The sequence below is a fragment of the Giraffa tippelskirchi genome, chromosome 4, assembly GCF_054371585.1.
Source record: "Giraffa tippelskirchi isolate mGirTip1 chromosome 4, T2T-mGirTip1v1.2.pri, whole genome shotgun sequence".
NCBI classification, from domain to species: Eukaryota; Metazoa; Chordata; class Mammalia; order Artiodactyla; family Giraffidae; genus Giraffa; species Giraffa tippelskirchi.
Window position 1 is genome coordinate 167,525,398 of NC_137278.1, and position 20,508 is coordinate 167,545,905.

Consider the following 20,508-nt stretch of genomic DNA (forward strand, 5'->3'; position numbering starts at 1 on the left):
GTTGGCTTAAAGCTCAGCATTCAGAAAACTAAGATCATGGCATCTGGTCCCATCACTTCATGGGAAATAGATGGGGAAACAGTGGAAACAGTGTCAGACTTTATTTTTTTGGGCTCCAAAATCATTGCTGATGGTGATTGCAGCCATGAAATTAAAAGACGCTTACTCCTTGGAAGGAAGGTTATGGCCAACATAGATAGCATATTTAAAAGCAGAGATATTACTTTGCCAACAAAAGTCCGTCTAGTCAAGGCTATGGTTTTTCCAGTGGTCATGTATGGATGTGAGAGTTGGACGGTGAAGAAAGCTGAGTGCCGCAGAATTGATGCTTTTGAATTGTGGTGTTGGAGAAGACTTGAGAGTCGCTTGGACTGCAAGGAGATCCAATCGATCCATCCTAAAAGAGATCACTCCTGGGTGTTCATTGGAAGGACTGATGTTGAAGCTGAAACTCCAATACTTTGGCCACCTCATGCGAAGAGTTGACTCATTGGAAAAGACCCTAATGCTGGGTAGGATTGGGGGCAGGAGGAGAAGGGGACGACAGAGGATGAGATGGTTGGATGGCATCACTGACTCGATGGACGTGAGTTTGGGTGGACTCCGGGAGCTGGTGATGGACAGGGAGGCCTGGTGTGCTGCGATTCATGTGGTCATAAAGAGTCAGACACAACTGAGCAACTGAACTGAACTGAACTGATATGCATTCTTATTTATGCAAGGAATATTTCTAATGCATACATAAGAAAGTGGTACTAGCTGTTGCTTCTGAGAGGGGAACTAGCAGTTTAAAGTAGAAGAAAGATTTAACTTTTCAATGTAAATAATTTTTTTCACAGTTTGATTTCACACTGTCTGTGTAACATTTTCATTAAGAAAAAATCCACATATATTTTATTTAAAAATTTTCCATTTCCCATACTAAAATTTAAATTACCCCCCCAAATGTGTCTTCTCTGACAAAACATTTTTCTTTTATGGACAGATTTTTTTCAAACCTTGAAAAGCCGGGGAAACACATCTGCTGGTTGTCCACGAATCACAAACAGACGAGAGTTTAATTTTCGCAGATTGGCATCAAGGTCTTCAAGACATTGAAGCAAAAATCTAGAGAGAGGAAAATATTATTAAAACTCTTCAAAATATGTATTTAGAAGATTTAGAGTAATAAAAAGTCATGCTATTCTAAAATTTGAAATGCCACCCCCTTTTTTATCTCTTTATCATCTTCTAATTTCTAGCGGATATAAAAATTACTGCTTCTAGAAACCATTCCTATAAGTTTTAAAAATTATGGCACAAGTTTCTCAGTATTTTTAAATGAAGTTCCTAAATTAAATCACTAGCTGTCATTAAATAATAGTGACTGTTAGCAAAGTTTACTTTGTAAACATAAAAATCATATAAAATAATAAAGTAATTAAATGAATTTATCTCACTGTTTAAACTTGGTGAAATAAATCCAAGTTAATATAAAAAAGCCACCTTGAAAAACCTAGGACACTTTTGACTGGGAAAAAAAAGAACACTTTTAACATCCTATTTAATCACTCTGAACAAGTGAATAAGAATTTGAGCCCTTTATTAGGGGATGTTGTAATCATCTAAGAGAGAGGAGTAAAGTCCATTTTCAAATTTCTAATATAAAGAATCTGGTAATAAATAGATGTTAAATTATGTGGCATTAACTCTCCAAGTGTAGAGAATACCAAATTAATTTTTTCATAAAAGGTTTCTGAGGAAGGTGGGGCTGTACACTTTTTTCAATGAAATTAGCATCAATAAGTCCTATGCATAATAGATATCTGGGGAAATTCTGGGGTGGAGGCAGAAGACTGCTTACTTTGCATCTTCCATTGTGAAGAAATGGGGCAGTCCACAAGAGCAAATCCAAAACAGATGTCACCCCTGGAAGGTTCAACCTCATTATTTGCCTCATGTTAATTTTCTCTAAGATTTCATGTAGATTCTATTCCTTCCGACTCTGCTTCTTTTATGTTTTTCATTTTAAATAGTTATCCATCTTTTCCACAGCCTTGTGATCTTCCAGAATTACGACTGTACCTTACTTATGAGGAGGAGTGGTTAAAATGAATAGAAAGGCATATTTCAGAACTGCATTGTTCAACATGGTAGCCACTAGGCATGTGTAGCCATTTAAATTAGCTAAAATTAAAATTTCAGTTCCTCAGTCACACTTGCCATATGTCAAGGCCTCTCAATAACCACATGTGTGGCTAGTAGCAACCATATGGGACAGCACATGTGAAGAATGCTTCCATCATTGCAGAAATTTCTATTGGACAGCACTGTTCTAGAAGATTACTCAGAAGAGATCATTTTGTTCTCTTTGCCCATTCCAATCCCATCATTTCACCAAGAAAGTCTTGTTAATTTTCTACAAATGTAGTTATTAAGTGACATCAGTGTAACTAGTCAAATCTGATATTTTTCCCCCTTAGGAGTCATCATTTCTGTGGGCTTAGGGAGTCACAGTGCTATATTCACATGGGTGTTAAAGACATCCCATCATTTCACCTTAGGAAGTCTTAACAGTTGTCCTTCGAGAAATATGAAATAAACCTTTATATACTCACATTTATATTACACCAAAATCTTCTTTTTGTCTTGGTTTACAGTCACCACCCTAATACCCGATCCTTAATGCTCAAACTACTGCACAATTGCATTCATCTCACATGGTAGCCAAGTAACGCTCAAAATTCTCCAAGCCAGGCTTCAACAGTATGTGAACCGTAAACTTCCAGATGTTAAAGCTGGATTTAGAAAAGGCAGAGGAACCAGAGATCAAACTGTCAACATCCACTGGATCATCAAAAAAGCGAGACAGTTTGAGACAAACATCTACTTCTGCTTTATTGACTATGCCAAAGCCTTTGACTGTGCGGATCACAATAAACTGCGGAAAATTCTTCAAGAGATGGGAATACCAGACCACCTGACCTGCCTCCTGAGAAATCTGTATGCAGGTCAACAAGACACAGTTAGAATTGGACATGAAAGAACACACTGGTTCCAAATCGGGAAAGGAGTATGTCAAGGCTATATATTGTTACCCTGCTTATTTAACTTATATGCTGAGTACATCATGAGAAACACCGGGCTGGATGAAGCACAAGCTGGAATCAAGATTGCCGGGAGAAATATCAATAACCTCAGCTATGCAGTGACACCACCCTTACGGCAGAAAATAAAGAAGAAATAAAGAGTCTCTTGATGAAAGTGAAAGAGGAGAGTGAAAAAGTTGGCTTAAAACTCAATATTCAGAAAACTAAGATCACGGCATCTGGTCCCATCATTTCATGGCAAATAGATGGGGAAGCAATGGCAACAGTGAGAGACTTTATTTGGGGGAGCTCCAAACTCACTGTGGATGATGATGACTGCAGTCATGAAATTAAAAGATGCTGGCTCCTTGGAAGAAAAGTTATGACCAACCTAGACAGCATATTAAAAAGCAGAGACATTACTTTGCCAAGAAAGGTCTGTCTAGTTGAAGCTACGGTTTTTCCAGTAGTCATATTATGGATGTGAGAGTTGGACTATAAAGAAAGTTGAGTGCCGAAGAATTGATGCTTTCGAACTGTGGTGTTGGAGAGGACTCTTGAAACCCCTTGGACACCAAGGAGATCCAACCAGTCCATCCTAAAGGAAACCAGTCCTAATATTCATTGGAAGGACTGATGTTGAAATCCCAATACTTTGGCCACCTGATGCGAAGAACTGACTCATTTGAAAAGACACTGATGCTGGGAAAGATTGAAGGCGTGAGGAGAAGGGGACAAGAGAGGATGAGATGGTTGGATGGCCATCACCGACTCAATGGACATGAGTTTGAGTAAGCTCCCGGAGTTAGTGATGGACAGGGAGGCCTGGCGTGCTGCAGTCCATGGGGTCGCAAAGAGTCAGACATGACTGAGCGACTGAACTGAACTGAACTGATCCCAACCCACCACTACCAATGTGTAAATCCTTTGGGGAGAATATTGCTGCTGACTATTGTTGTTAAAGCAATATAAAAGCATCTAAGTTTTGTAAAATTATCCATAACTATGAATAACATCATGTTTGGTGATAAATGTTTACTGGGAAGCAGATAGTTTTCTGTATTTGCTTGGCAAAATAATTTTTAGACCCTGAGGTACTGAGATCAAAAATTAACAAGTTGAATGAACTAGCAATTTTAAAGTTTTCTTAAATTCAAACAGTACAAAACTAAAATGTCCCGGAAAGATAATCCATGGAAGAGATAATCTTCAAATCTCTTTTGTAGTGTGAGTTTCAGTATCTTCTCTACCAGACCAGACAGTAAGTAGCAGAGTTCTCCACACTCTACTTTTGGATAGAAAAGTTTTCATGTAGTACAAGTAGGTCAATGACAGATAATAAGATGGGAAAAGGAGATAAAAAAAAAGGACCTGATTAATTTATAAAATGAACTAGTAAGCCTCGATTAGTTAATAATTAGCCCTTTATTTTTCCCTTTCTTGTTCACAGTTGAATAAGCATTCTTAACGCTTTTCAATAAACACTCTATGAACCAAACAAACATTGTACAGGATGATGTGGACTAAAGCAATGGAAAAAGTTTTGCAACCAAAAAATTAACTTTGTTTTGGCATCTCATAAAACAAAGGAATATAAATTGTATACCAGTAGAGTGTTTTTCTCCAATAGATGTTATTGATGGCTCTTTTCTTCCATAGTATGTTTTCCTTCCATGGCTATTATTGTTTATATCAGTGTAACTTAACATAAAAATTGCAGAGATACAGTAGATTCAAATATGTATTTCAGAAAATAATCATGAAGGAAAGAAAAAGAGCAGCATGGAGAACACATGGTGTTGCTTTTCTCTGTTATAAGCCTTTCTATGCTACGACTTTTAAAACTATTGCATATATTATTTTGATAAAATAAAATTTACTTTGCATATATCTACTTGTTACATGTGTATAAGAAAATAACTACAAGGATACTCATCAACTTACTAATAATAGCCACCCTGAGCGCCAAAGAATTCATGTTTTCAAACTGTGGTATTGGAGAAGACTCTTGAGAGTCCCTTGGACTGCAGGAGATCAAACCTAAAGGAAATCCTAAAGGAAATCAACCCTGAATACTCACTGGAAGGACTTATGCTGAAGCTGAAGCTCCAATACTTTGGCTACCTGATGCCAAGAGCCTGCTCATTAGAAAAGATCCTGATGCTGGGAAAGACTGAAGGCAGGAGAAGGGGATGACAGAAGATGAGATGGTTGGATGGCATCACTGACTCAATGGACGTGAGTTTGAGCAAACTCTGGGAGATGGTGAAGGACAGGGAAGCCTCGAGTGTTGCATCCATGGGGCCGCAGAGAGTCGGACACAACTGAGCGACTGAACAACAATTGGGGAGAGGAAGTTTGGGGTGGGGGTAAAGAAGAGAGAAACATACACTTTTTTAAACTTCATAAAAGGTATAAAATTGATAATTAGCATATATTCCTTCAAAGTAGAACAAAATTGAAAAATATTAATCTGCTGGAAACCTGGTTTAACACATAATGAACATCTTTCAAAGCAACAGGCATACTTCTATGGCATGAATTTTCACAGTTCATGGTATCTCATTGCATAGATGTCCCATAATTTAATAATTAATAGCAACAAATTACTATCCCTCAACCAATCCTGGAAAGCTCTAATTTCCTCATGTGTTAAACTAGGATAGTAATAGGGGCCATATCATAGTATTGTTGTGAGAATTAAATAGGTTAATGTATATGAAGCTCTTAAAACAGTGCCTGACCCACGGTAACCATGATTATATGTCTCATCATTCCTACAGTAATTTTAGTCCCCTTCTTCCTACAATAATTCTACTCCTTGTTATCTCATGCTAGTATTATTTGCTCAATGCCTTAAAATAGTTCTGCCTACCAAATAATCCCTCTCTATTCTAATCCATTTTTTATGTAATACCAAATTTTCCTGAGGCACACTTTCCTGTAAAAAGGTCTTCAAAGGTTCATTCACCTATAGAATAAAGAACAAATTACTTTGTTTGACCAACTTAGGGTTCCAGGTTCATTTTTTGCCACTCCTCTTTCCCTCCTGCCAAACCAAACTACTTTTCCCCCTACACACATTCAATCTCCTGGAATTTGCTCCATGCTCTTCCATTGGCCTGGAGCACCTTCCTAATTCCCATCTCTATTTTCTGCTAATTTTCCATCTTCCATATGAAAGTAATTTCTCCATCCTGTATACTGTCAAAGGACATAATGTACCTCATCATAGAGAAACTTTCAGATTGTATGTTACATGATAGCTATCATATAGATCACCTTCTCCTCCTGAACGATTTCACAATAAGTATCTGTGTCTCATGTCTACCTACACAGTTAACTTTATCTGTGTTTTGGCTTCTGCATTTGGCAAACAAATTTCAATATGTGCCTTACACAGTTTGCTGAAAAGATCAGAAATAGGAAAAAATGACCTATAGAATTGTCTGTAACATCTGTTGAAAGGATTTGTTATTGTTCAGTTGCTAAGTCACATTCAACTCTGTGACCAGCATGCAAGGCTCTTCTGTCCACTATATCCTGGAGTTTGATCAAATTCATGAAAGGATTAGGAAAAGTATAAAATCACTAGTACTTGGTAGATATTCATTAAACAGAAGTTACAATTATTCTCCTTTGGGAAAAATTTATAGTTTTGAAAAAATAACATGTATTTTTATATATAAATAACTGGGCATGACAACAGAAGACAATGAATTAGTTGGATGCCTACAACTATATACACAATTGTCTTGACTCTTAACCTTTCCTGAATGTGACTTTGAACAAAGGTTTGGTGAAAATCTTTTCCACAAGGCAAAGCAAACATGAATATGAATATATATACATACAGATACAGTCCAATCCCCCTGGTGGCTCAGGCGGTAAAGCGTCTGCCCGCAATGCGGGAGACCGAGGTTCGATGCCCGTGTCGGGAAGATCCCCTGGAGAAGGAAATGGCAACCCACTCCAGTACTCTTGCCTAGAAAATTCCATGGATGGAGGAGCCTGGTGGGCTACAGTTCATGGGGTTGCAAAGAGTCGGATATGACTGAGCGACTTCACTTTCTACAGTGCAATTAAGACCCTGAATCAACTAATCTCTAAGCATATAATTCTTCCTTGATAACACCGTAAAATCTCCAATACACTAAGTTCAAAGTATCAACTCATTGACAGGTAAGATTTCTTTTTAGTACTGAAGGAATAATGTTACTTCAAAGAGTACTATATAAAGTCTAATCTTTCATCCTTGACCCTCATCAGGGAAGAGAGTGAGTTCTGCCAGAGTTCAGATTCAATGTGTTCCAGATCATATCAATTTCAACCTTTATATATTACAAATGCATGTACCTAAGTACAGGGATCCAGTGCTGAATGAACTGATTTAATACACTGAAATTATACACGGCTTGTAGGATCTCAGATCCTGGATCAGGGATTGAACTTGGGCCATGATAGTGAAAGCCTGGACTCCTAACCACCAGGCCAACAGGGAACTCCCCTAAGGTACAGTTTAAATAGGAACGTATTTTCAGACCTTATTCAATTTGGAGTGTCTACTGTTTTCTTGAAACCATACCCATTTGAAGGCTCACTTAATAATGCTATTAACTACAGATACATGCAATGGGTTGATTTTTAAACAGGACAAATGGTAGTAAAACTCACTATACCCTTTTGCATAATTGTACTGCCTAAACAGAAGAATAGTTCTGTTGATATTTAATTATTGAATACAATATGAATTGCAGCACTTCACAATAAATTGAAGAGATGTTAGGTTAAGAAAATATATTTCTTCACCTTAAATATTTTAAGGATTTTTTTAAAACCTCCAGTGATCACTACCTTATTGCTATTAGAAAAAATTACATGTGGTGAGTTTCCTTATACCGGTTCCAAAAGATGATTTCAACATGAATCAACAGAAATAGTTTCTTAAAGTAGGTCATTGCTATAGCAACCAGTGGGCAGTTTGGTATACTCCCCATAACAATGACCTACTTTCCAGCCTGTGCTAGAACAGCTTTATATAACTTGAATTTCTAGTTCTGTCTATAAAATAGACTAAAAAAGGCAATAGTAAGATACAACATAATCCCATTCCTGCTAAAAACAAGGCATTATGAATTAACATGTATCATACCAAAATAAAGCCATCTGGTTCTGCACTTTAGTTTATAAAATATATCTTATCACATGCTCAACGATGAAAACTACACTTCGAATATCTCAACCAAAACAATTCACTGCTGACCCTAGAGAACTGATTTACAGAATATAAATTAAGATCATTAAAACCACATGCAAAATATCTTCTCTTTCTACTCTTCCTCCTCATGAAACAACATGAGTTAGATTTTTAAAAATAAAAGGTCTGGATATATTAACTATAATATAAGAAAAAATGGAGAGTCTCAGTCATTAAGCAGTCTATGGTGTTTCATTAGAAATTCAAAAATTATCATTATAAATAGTAATGTGTCTCTCCATAAATTGACTAAAGTTTACATATGCTTTTTTTCTGGTTTGTGACAAATTTTTAGCGTTCTTATCTAACTTTACTCAAATTATCAGAATATTTGTGATATATACTTTCCCTGAAGAAAATAGTTTAATATTGAAAAAGGGTTAAACATATACTTTAAAAGCAAATTTCATATTTTGCCAGGATCTAATGGTTCGTAAATCCGTGGTCTGATACCATGACATAATGTCACTTTTTATAACAAATATTTTTCACTGCCTCTTTTAAATTCTGAAATTCATAGATAATATAACATTCTTATATACAATTTGAAAGCATTAATATAATGCTCCAATGTCATTTATATTTTAAACAGAAATAACATTTACTTCCCATAAGTAAATATCTGGGGATGAAACAAAAAGACAGTGAATTAATTGGATGCCTACACCTACATATAGAATCATTTAAAATTCAACAGCTACAAAAACAGAATGATACAGCTGTATTATTGGTGACTAAAGTACCATGAATAGTACTGCCTTTGGTAATATGTTTTTCTGTAATGTTAAGCAAGACTTAGTAAAGTTCTTGACAAAGTTCAGTCCTCCCTGATTCACATGGGTGAATATATTTTAGGAGCACTCGATGCATATTAAAATTGTGTAAAAAATAACTCACGTTTACACATAAAAATGAATTTAGGCTCTAGATTTTGAAGATCATGAATAAGTTTTTCACTTATATGAAACATCTAGTAGACTATTTGAAAGCTATGTGGGACTCAGAACAACTATTTATTTTGAGAGACTGTCCTGAGCATTGCAAGCAGTTTTCCATTCTCGGCCTCTCCTCACTAATTCTACTAGGACCTTTCAAACACTGTGAACCCCCAAAATGCCCCAATAAACTCCAAAAATATCTTCTAAGCAGTGACATTATTAATTATTCACATAATTTTATTGATTTGAGGAACACATGATAAATGATATGAAATGCCAACACTTACGGAGCTTAAAATCTAGAAAAGAAACCTGAAAATGTACATGATACATACGAGTATAACAGAACCTGTTATGGTAGAATGCAATATATATTATAAGAGACACATATGAATATCATTAACTTGCTTTGAAAAATCAGGAGGGAGAAATCACTTCTGGATTTTTTTTTTTTTTGAGACGGGGAGAAATTTGTAGAAAGAGGACTTGCAGTATTAATTTGATTGTAACAGATGAAGACAGGAAGGAAGAATATTGGCTATAGAACTGTAACCTTCTTAAAGGCCAGGACTAGGCCTTTCTCACCACTTTTAATTGGTCAGAGAAGGTCCCAAGGCCAAGCCAAACTTCAAGAAGGTAGAAGCATAAATTTTCTGTAGGTGAACAATAACATCTACCACAATATTCAAACCAACACTGATATATATGTATTCATATTTTTTAATGAAGGGTATATTACAGCAGCACAGAAGAAACAAAACTGTGTATGGGGGCAGGAGAAAGGAGATAGGAGGCATGAGCAGGAAAACATTTGAGCAGAGTTTGGAATCAATAGGTGTTGATCATGAGGATCAAGTAGCAAAGAGCATTCAAAGCACAGAAAACAGTATCCTTAAGTCAAGAAATTCAAAAAGGACTTATCTGGTAGTCCAGTGGCTGAGACTCTACATTCCCAATGCAAGGAACCTGGGTTCCATCTCTGGTTGGGGAACTATATCCCACATGCAGCAACTAAGACCCAGCACAGCCAAATAAATAAATAAATATCAAAAAAAAGGAAAGAAATTCAAAAGAACTCTATGTGTTTGGGTGAGGGATGGATGGGGAGTGATCAACTGCGAGAACATATCATACTTTCCAACACTAAACTACCTCCCCCCAAAACAAATGTTAACATTTCAAAAAATATTCAAAATCAATGTCAAAAGAAACCTACAAACTTCTGTTGCTGACAGGACTTTGGATTAAGATACTCTAACGGAAATAACTAACAACAAAAAAAAAACAAAATAAAACTTTAAAACATAATTCACTGGACTGCCCCAAAAGTAAGGAGTCATAAAGAGGTTAAGCAGAGTGCTAAGGACAGCTTTAGCCTTGAGGATTTCTACAGATTCCTGGAAACCTTGAAATGTAATCCAGGTTAAGGAGGACAGGAGATAAAGCCCAGGCCCATTGAACTGAGAAAACTAATAAAAGACCCTCAATATTATGTCTGCACTTTAAAGAGCTCCATGCACAGCTCAACTGTACATTAGACATAAACCTTAATAGGGCAGACTAGGACAGGAAGGAAACTTGCCTGTCTCTACTCAGTCAAAGTTGAAAGAAAATAAAATCTCCCATTCCTGAATGGAATGGTTAAACACAGTGATTTTACAGTGGAGAAAACTGGCAAACACTACCATAACCACATGATCAGAGCAAACATCACCAGTGATAAGTCAGTCGGGTATCAGGTACATCTTGGTACAATACGATGAGATTTTTTTTGTGATATTTTCCACAAAGCAATAATCCCACTCTAAAGATGACAAAAACATTAGACAAAACTAAACTGAGGCTGGCTATTCTATAAGACAGATGACTAAATCAAAAAGGTCATAAAAAACAAGGGCTGCCTGAGGAACTGGCACAGAACAGAGGAGGCTAAGTGCAATGTGGTATTTTGGATGGAATCCCGGAGCAGAAAAAGAACATTAGAGGAAATGTGAATATAGTCCAGAATTTAGCTAGTGCTATGATTTCTTAGTTTTGACAAAAATATGGTGTTAATGTTAAGATGTTAATATCGGGGAAAACTGGGTACAGAGTAATCAGGAACTCTCTGTATTATATTTCCACATTTTCTACAAACCTAAAATTATTTTATTTAAAAATTCTAGTGCATCCCCCCCAAAGCATAATCTCAATGCAAATTCATGGAATTTAAATGGTACCAAACACCTCAAGCATATCATTGCATTTAATGTGTCCCAGGTTGGTTATGATCTGAGATAATTGCTAAAAGTAAGTATAAATACTCTCTGGACTCTCAACTTCAACCAACACTTCAATTTCTATAGAAAAATTTCTACCAAAAATCAATCGATCAACCAACCAACCAATCAATCATAAAATACATAAGGAAACAAGAATTTATTCCACAAGTTGCAGAGTGAGAGGCCTAAAATTTACTGAGAATTTTCCAGAACCACCGAAAGAGAGCAATTCAAGAAGTTCATGAATCTCACGCAGGGTAAGAAGAGAGGGACGTGGAGCTGGAGATGGGAGGTGAGAGGGACAGAAGGGGAAATAAAAACAGAAAAAGAACAGACAAAAATGAGCAGAGATGCACAGAGGGGGAGATGAGACACAGTCAGAGAAAGATCCACATCTAGATACATCATATTGAAACTACGCAAAACAAGAAAAAGACATAAGACATAAGGCAGTCAGAGAACACTATACCCAATAAACAGAGAATATTTATTCAAGTATAAATGGAATACTCATGAAAATCAACCCTGTACTAGGTCATAACACTATCAACAAATTTAAAGGAACCGGTATCTAGCATACATTCTGAAATTAAAAAACACTTCTTCAAACAATTTATAGGACAAAGAGCATCGCAATGGATTTCAGGAAATACCTAGAACTGATTGATAATGAGGAAAATATATCTAAAATGTACAGAATACAAAACAACAAAAAATGGTATGTAACGGCTTAAATGCTTACATTAGAAAAAAAGACTTGAAATTGAGTTAGGAAAACAGCAGAATAAATAAGTCCTAAAAAATATTAATACAAAGAAGGAAATGATCTCTTTCCAGCTAGCACTGAGCAACAGGCATTTTTCTGGACAACTGGCACAAGCACCACAAGCCCAGGAGCAAGAAAGCCCTACCACAGGAAGTGGAAGTATGAGCTAAGAATCCCTGCTGCCAACACTAAGAATGATGCTGGCCTCATACACACAGTCCATGTGCAGAGAGGCAACAAGAAATACCATATCTTGAGGCTGGACATGGGGAATTATACTAAGGCTTGGAGTGTTGTATACACAAAATGAGGATTAAGGATGTTGTTCACAGTGCATCCAATGATGAGCTGGTCAGTACCAAGACCCTAATGAAGAACTGCATCTTGCTCACTGACAGCACACTATTCTGACAGAGGCAGGGGTCCCACTATGTACTGCCTCTGGGCTGTAAGAATGGAGCCAAGTTGACTTTCAAGGAAGAAGGGATTTTAAACAACAACAAAAATGACCTAAGAAAATTCAGAAGAAATATGATGAAAAGAATGCCCAAATCCGCAGTCTTCTGGAGGAGCAGTTCCAGGAGGGAAAACTTCTTGCATGCAGTTTCAAGACCAGGCCAGTGTGGCCAAGCAGATGACTATGTGCTAGACAGCAAGCAGTTGAACTTCCATCTGAGGAAAATCAAGGCCTGGAAAGGCAAACAATCCTCCTCCCTCATACCTTAGCTCAAGTAATAAAGATGTTTATTATTCTAAAAAAGAAGAAAAAGGAAAGAAGGACATGATCAATGAAAAAAGAAAAGCAGGAATTAGTGAAAAGAGAACATATATATATATATAATAGAAACAAAAAAGCCAAAATTTATTGCTTGAAGAAACAATATTATAAATCTCTGACAAGGTAAATGAAGGGAAAAATTGAGAGAAGGTGAAATAAACAATATTAAGAATAAAAAAGAAGAGGGACTTACCTGGTAGCCCAGTGGTTAAGACTCTGCACTCCCAATGCAGGGAGCACAGGTCAAAAAAAATTAAAATAAGGATGTAATCTCAGATACTGCAGCGATTAAGTGGAAAATAAGACAGTATGAACAATTTTAAGGAAATAAATTTGAAAACTTTGATAAGGTGGATAAATTCCTTATCAAAAGTTACTCAGGAAGAAATTTAAAACTCACCAGAACTGACTCAAGAGCAAAAAAAGAACATGAAATGATCTCACAGCTATTAAAGAGATTGAATTCGTGGTTAAAAATCTTACATGGAAATTATAAGAGTGAGCCAGTTATACAGATGAATTGTACCAAACATTCATAAAATAGACAGTTTTAATTTTATAGAAGATTCTAACCTCATACTGAGTATAGACAAAAAGGAACATTCCTCAACTGACTTTATGAGATGAGATTTACTTGGATGCCAAAATCAGATGTAGAAAGAGTATTAAAATTCAATTTCCATTTTGCCTCAACAAATCAGGACTAGAAGGTAACCTCCTTAATGGTGAAAAGGGCATTTACAAAAAGTACAGAAAACATTCTATTTAATGGCAAAATGTTTTCAGCACTTCTTTCAGGACTAGGAAGAAGACAAGGATGCCTGCCACATTTTCTATTCAACTTGGTACTAGTAGGACTAACAAATATAGTAATAAGATCAAGAGATAAAAGGAAATGAAGAAACAAAAGCACGGTTATTTACAGATAGCATGAGAGTTGACACTATCAATATACAGAAAAAGAATACACAGAAAATTATTAAAATTAATAACTAGAGTTTAAAAGGGTCGGGATCACTCAATCTCTGGAATCAATTTATACTAATACAACCTATGTAACTTAAGCCTCCCTGATCTCAAAAATCACACAGAGCTATTTATAATCTAGAACTCTTACTCCTTGTCTATTTTTAGAAACCACAGCATTATGACTCTACCAGGTTAGGCCAAAATCAAGTATAAGATGTACTTCTAGGCTTTAAAGGATTTACATACAACTAAATAAAATCTAACATGTGTTCAAAAGCATGCTTTTCCAGATCTATGTGTAATGCGTCTCAGTAATCTGTCTTATTTGAAATTTCTCTCTCCCAGAAAAAAACTAGTTACATGTAAATTATATCTCAATAAAGCTGGGGAAAAAAGATATAATAATATTTTTATTTTCGTCTGTGGAAAATAAGTTTCATGGTTACCAGAGAGGACAGAAGCACAAAAAAGGCAAAGGGGGTCAACTTGTATGGTGACTGTTTTAGTAATAAGCATGCTATAGCATACACATATATTGAATCATAACATACAAATGAAACTTCTGTGTTATAAACCAATTTACCTCAATAATAATTTTAACAGATAGGAATCCTTTAAAAGGTTTTGAGCAAAGATTGGGACATGATATGATAACTTTTAGAATAATCTCTTGGACTGATGGGTGGAAAATGAGTATCAGCAAAGGGTAGAAATAGGATAACTACTGAGGAGACTACTATACTACTCTAGAGAAGAGATGATGGTGGCATGAATAGGAGTGATAATAATGAAAATGATAAGAGCAGTTGGTATCTGGGTAGATATTCAAGAAGTAATACAGCAAAGGAAGTGAGATTGTTAAATCTGGAGTCTAAGATAGAAGTGTGATTGGAAGATATAAAACTGGAATTCATCAGAACATATATGGCAGTCATAAGGAGAAAGGAAAAGAACTGATGGAAGAAAGGACCTTCACTTTGAATGGACAGAAGGAATGACAGGACAGAAAGAAGGCTGGAGAGAGAGAAGAAAAAGAAGAGAAAGGATGGAATGAGGTCTGGATATACAGAAGCAGAGGATAAATATGTGTATTCCTAGAAGGAAATATGGGAAGAATGACTGATGGAAGAAAGGGGGGGAGAGAGGACAGATAAATGGGATGAAGATGTAATAACACATGAGAGAAGTAAGGATACATGACAGAAAGAAGCAAGAGTATATGGGACAGAGAAGTCAAGACTGATGGGATAAAGAAGAAAGAATGTACAAAGAAGGATCGAGTAGAGGATGAGATGGTAAAAGGGTTTAAAAAAAAAAAGGGGGGGAGAGAAGATAACATGGAAATCAAACAAATTTGAGAATCCTAAATCTGATGCAATTCTCAGGAACAAAAGGGGTGAATTTTATGTAATTACTAATAAGTGAGTTGTGAACCAGTTATAGACCTCAAACACATCCCATTAATTTCATGGTTGAAAATAAGAAACGTCTCATCTTTATAGATGCTACATAACTACTTACAGAAGTTGTTCTATGCTTAGAGAGAGAACTATAAGTGAAACTAAATGAACCTAAAGTATTATCCCGTCACTTATTTGGTAAACAGACTCATCTGGGTTCACGTTAACTTTTATTTTTTTAGAGATATTTGAGAGTTAATTACTATTAGTAATAAATGTGAAGTTGTATTCTGAGGTACATTCTTTCATTTATACAACCAACATCTGGGTATGAGTTAATTACTATTAGTAATAAATGTGAAGTTGTATTCTGAGGTACATTCTTTCATTTATACAACCAACATCTGGGTATCTACACAGGACACACAAAAATAAATCCAGAATTCCAATTCTTGGAGTCTCCAAGTTCAATGAGGGAATAAGATATGCACATTTATTATTCTATTAATACATCGTATTATTAAAGTCCCTAATGTTAAAGGACATATAAAAGGAACATAATTATGCTGAGGAAGATCTCTACAACTTTACAAAGATATAACTGATCTGGATCTACACTATCTATCACAAGCACTCTGTGACAGCAGTTTAACTCAGTCTTTCTTTAAATATATTTTAACTTCTGAGGTTAATTTAAACGAGTATGTTTATGTAATATGTCTCCCTAGTCCCCAAATCACAAACGTACTTGAAATCTAAGACTTTTACTATTCCATGTGTATTTTTAGAAACCAGAGCATTGTAACCCTATAAGGATAGGCCAAAAATCATATTGAAAATCTACTTCTAGGCTTTAGAGGATTAAAACAGAACTAAATAAAATTTGTGTAACACGTGTACAAAAGCAAATGACAGCATTACATGTATTGATTTTCTGATATTCCTACCAGAAAATTCTCTTCTAATAATGCTAGTTTCCTCTAGACATTAAGTCAATATTTTTAGAGGTTTTCTTGCTGGTAGTACTATGAAAAAGAAGAGGGAAAAAAGTGCCAGAGAAGAAAAAAAGGCTATAAAAGATGAAACAAATACCCAAATGTTGCTTTCTAAATATCCTTCTCCAATAAGAAGAACCAGGATTCCACAGAGTGGTGGCTGATTTCAGAGCAGAGCAGAAAAAAATATAAGATGAGCTGGAGCATCTCATGGTGCCAGAAAGTAAAGAAGTGCTAAAGAGAAATGAGATGAGTGCATGTCTAAAAATAAGATGGATATCAAAGGTGGACCAATTTAAACAAAACAAACAGCAACAGTAATAGATTATACCCAAAGAAGAAAACAAACAAAAATGCACAAATTTACAAATTCTTGAATAATGAAATATGTGGAGGGAGAAGGAACAAGTTTTCAATTACAGAAGAAATCCAACTAATAACTATAGAAGGAATGAAAAAAATCATGATTGGAATAGCACTTAATAACTGCTTCAAGCAAGAGCCACTTATGAATATAAAAATTAGTATATGAAATTATAAGAAGAAAAAGAATATTAATATAACCTCTGGTGGCTCAGATGATAAAGAAATCTGCCTGCAATGCAGGAGACCTGGGTTTGATCCCTGGATCAGAAGATCTTCTGGAGAAGGGAATGGTACCCACTCCAGTATTCTTGCCTGGAGAATTCCACAGACAGAGGAGCCTGGCAGGCTACAGTCCATAGGGTCACAAAGAGTAGGACACGATTGAGCAACTAACATTTTCACTTTTCATATAACCTCAAAATATCTCTCCCAAAATATTTATTAATTACAAAGGAAAAAAAACAGAAATCTTACAATGGAGAAATCCAGCAGACACTCTCCTAGCCAATGATCAATGGTAATATCACCAGTAATAATACACACTGATACCATGTCTCCCCTCATGTGAGAAAGCCACATCACTTGTAGTATTTTTCAAAAATGCAAAGCCTCAATCATGAGAAAACATCAGATAAGTCCAAATTGAGGGACATCCTACAAAATGCTTAACTAGTACTTTTAAAATTCTGAAGGTCTTAAAAGACAAGGAAAGACCAAGATATTGTTATTAGCCAGAAATTCTAGACTGGACACTGAACCAGAAAAAAATGTTGGTGGAAAAACTGTGAAATTCATATAAAGTCTGTAGTTTCATTAACAGCACCGTACAAAGGCTAATTTCTTACTTCTGATAACTATACTATGATTATATAAGGTACTAACATTAAGAGATTCTGGGTGAAGGGTATACAATAACTATTATTTTTGCAATTCTTTCACAAGCCTAAAATTATTTCAAAATAAAACAAAAAAACAGATGATTAAAAGCATTGCATCCTGAAATAAACAGGTTTGGAAAGTTCCTTCCTACATGAATATTACTTTCACATCTCTACCAGTGGTAGTCAGATGGCACCACCAACTGAATGGACGTAAGTTTGAGCAAACTCCAGGAGACAGTGAAGGATAGGGAAGCCTGGCATGCTGCAGTCCATGGGGTCGCAAAGAGTTGGATGAGACTCAGCAACTGAACAACAACAGATGTAACCACTTACAGAGGGAATGCCAAGGATGGGGGAAAGGATTGCTGTTTTCCAGGCTAATTGAGAAGATTTCATTAATAAGGTGATACTCAGCAGAGTTCTGAAATGAGGCTACACTAAAGCCTTTGACTATGTAGATCACAACAAACTGGAAAATTCAAAGAGATGGTAATACCAGACCATCTTACCTGCCTCCTGAGAAATCTGTATGCAGGTCAACAAGCAACAGTTAGAACCAGACATGGAACAATGGACTGGTTCAAAATTGGGAAAGGAGTACATCAAGGCTGTATGTTATCACCTTGCTTATTTAACTTCTATGCAGAGTACATCATGGGAAATGCCAGGCTGGATGAAGCACAAACTGCAATCAAGACTGCCAGGAGAAATATCAATAACCTCAGAAATGCAGATGACACCAACCTTATGGCAGAAAGCAAAAAGAAACCAAAGAGCCTCTTGATGAAGCTGAAAGAGGAGAGTGAAAAAGCTGGCTTAAAACTCAACATTCAAAACACAAAGATCATGGCATCTGGTCCCATCACTTAATGGCAAATAGATGGGGAAACAATGGAAACAGTGAGAGACTTTATTTTCTTGGGCTCCAAAATCACTGCAGATGGTGGTTACAGCCATGAAATTAAAAGATGCTTGCTCCTTGGAAGAAAAGCTATGACCAACCTAGACAGCATATTAAAAAGTAAAGACATTACTTTGCCAACAAAGGTCCATCTAGTCAAAAAGCTATGGTTTTTCCAGTAGCCACGTATGGCTGTGATAACTGGACCATAAAGAAGGCTGAATGCTGAAGAATTGATGCTTTTGAGCTGTGGTGTTGGAGAAGATGCTTGAGAGTCCCTTGCACTGCAAAGAGATCAAACCAGTTAATCCTAAAGGAAATCAACCCTGAATATTCATTGGAAGGACTGATGCTGAAACTGAAGCTCCAATACTTCAGCCAACTGATGCGAAGAGCCAACTCATTAGAAAAGATCCTGATGCTGGGAGAGACTGAAGGCAGGAGGAGAAGGGGGTGACAGAAGATGAGACGGTTGGATGGCATCACTGACTCAATGGATATGAGTTTGAGCATATTCCAGGAGATGGTGAACGACAGGGAAGCCTGGCCTGCTGCAGTCCATGGGGTTATAAAGAGTTGGACATGACTGAACAACAACAGCAAAGCCAAGAGGATATTGGGGAAGAGCAACAGCCTAGGGATTCAATACCATGTTTGAGGAATAGCAAGATTGTCAGTATGGTTGCCGCTCAGGGAGGGATAGGAAGAAGGCAAAAAATAGATGAGGTGAGCAAATTATTTAAGGTCTCGTTGGCCATTGTAAGAGTTTTCTTTGCCTTTTACACCAAGAGAAATGGAAAGGGACTGGAAAGTTAAGAGAACAATAGCAACACAAAGGTTTTACAGGGTAATTCTGACTATCAGATGAAGAACTAGGCTAAGAGATCAATTAAGCATGTAATTATCATATGTGAAACGAATAGCCAGTCCAGGTTCAATGCATGATACAGGGTACTCGGGACTGGTGCACCGGGATGGCCCGGAGGGATGGGATGGGGAGGGAGGTGGAAGGGGGGTTCTGAAAAGGGAAAACATGTACACCAATGGTGGATTCATGTCAATGTATGGCAAAACAAATACAATATTGTAAAGTTAAAAAATAGAAAATAAACTAATTTAAAAAAAAATAAAGCAAGCAGCAAAAAAAAAAAAAAATTATAGCAATTATCCAGGTAAGAGATAATGATGGCTTAGGTCAAGCTGTAATAATGATGGGAATGAGAAATGACTAGATTCTGGATATATTTTTAAGGTATAACCTATAGGATCACCTGAAAAATGTGAGATATGAGATAGAGAGCAAAGTTGATTCCAAATTCAAGGCACATGACAGGATAAAATTTCTATTTATTAAGATGGGAGAACACAGGACAAAGTGTTTTGGGGATTTTGTTTTATTCTGTTTCAAAAGTTGGAAATAAACTTTACAGTTTCAATTTTTGTTCATATTCATTATTTCCTTCCTTTCACCTTCTTGTAGTTTATTTTTTCTGATTTTTTTTCAACTTCTTGGAAAGGAATGCTTCTGTTTCAGATTTTTAAGTCTTTCTTCTTTTCAACCTTATGCTTTGGGGGCCATAAATGTCTTTAGCTGTATTTCTCAAATTTTGATATTTCATTGTCATTTAGTTCAAAATATTTTAAAATTTCCACTGTAATTTCTATTTTATTATTTGTAAGAATATTGCTTAACTATTGGTATTTGGGGATTTTTTGTTAGTAATTCTGAACTTATTTCATTGTGATTAAAGAACATACCCTCTGTTATTTCAATGTTGTGAAATATTAGACTTGCTTTATGACCCAGGATTAATCAATTTTGTTAATCTTTCAGTGTACTCTTGAAAAGAATATGTATACTGCAAGTGTTGGATAAAATGCTCTACTTACGTGAATTAAGTCTAAGTTGTTAATCATATTGTTCCAAT

General features: G+C 36.0%; 1 protein-coding gene and 1 pseudogene across 8 annotated transcripts in view; one reads left to right on the top strand and one right to left on the bottom strand.

Annotated features, from left to right (window-relative positions):
* CRY1 (cryptochrome circadian regulator 1) overlaps positions 1-20,508 on the bottom strand; it is a 98,445-nt gene that overhangs the window by 39,444 nt on the left and 38,493 nt on the right. For all 8 annotated transcript variants that reach the window (XR_014082330.1, XM_081591329.1, XM_081591330.1 and 5 more), the window contains exon 2: positions 999-1,107. Coding sequence is in view for 7 of the 8 variants with exons in the window: in XM_081591329.1 (XP_081447455.1) it covers positions 999-1,107 (109 nt within the window). In the remaining variant the exon portion in view is untranslated. The remainder of the gene's footprint in view (positions 1-998; positions 1,108-20,508) is intronic.
* On the top strand, positions 11,766-13,016 carry LOC145544583 (small ribosomal subunit protein eS8-like; annotated as a pseudogene).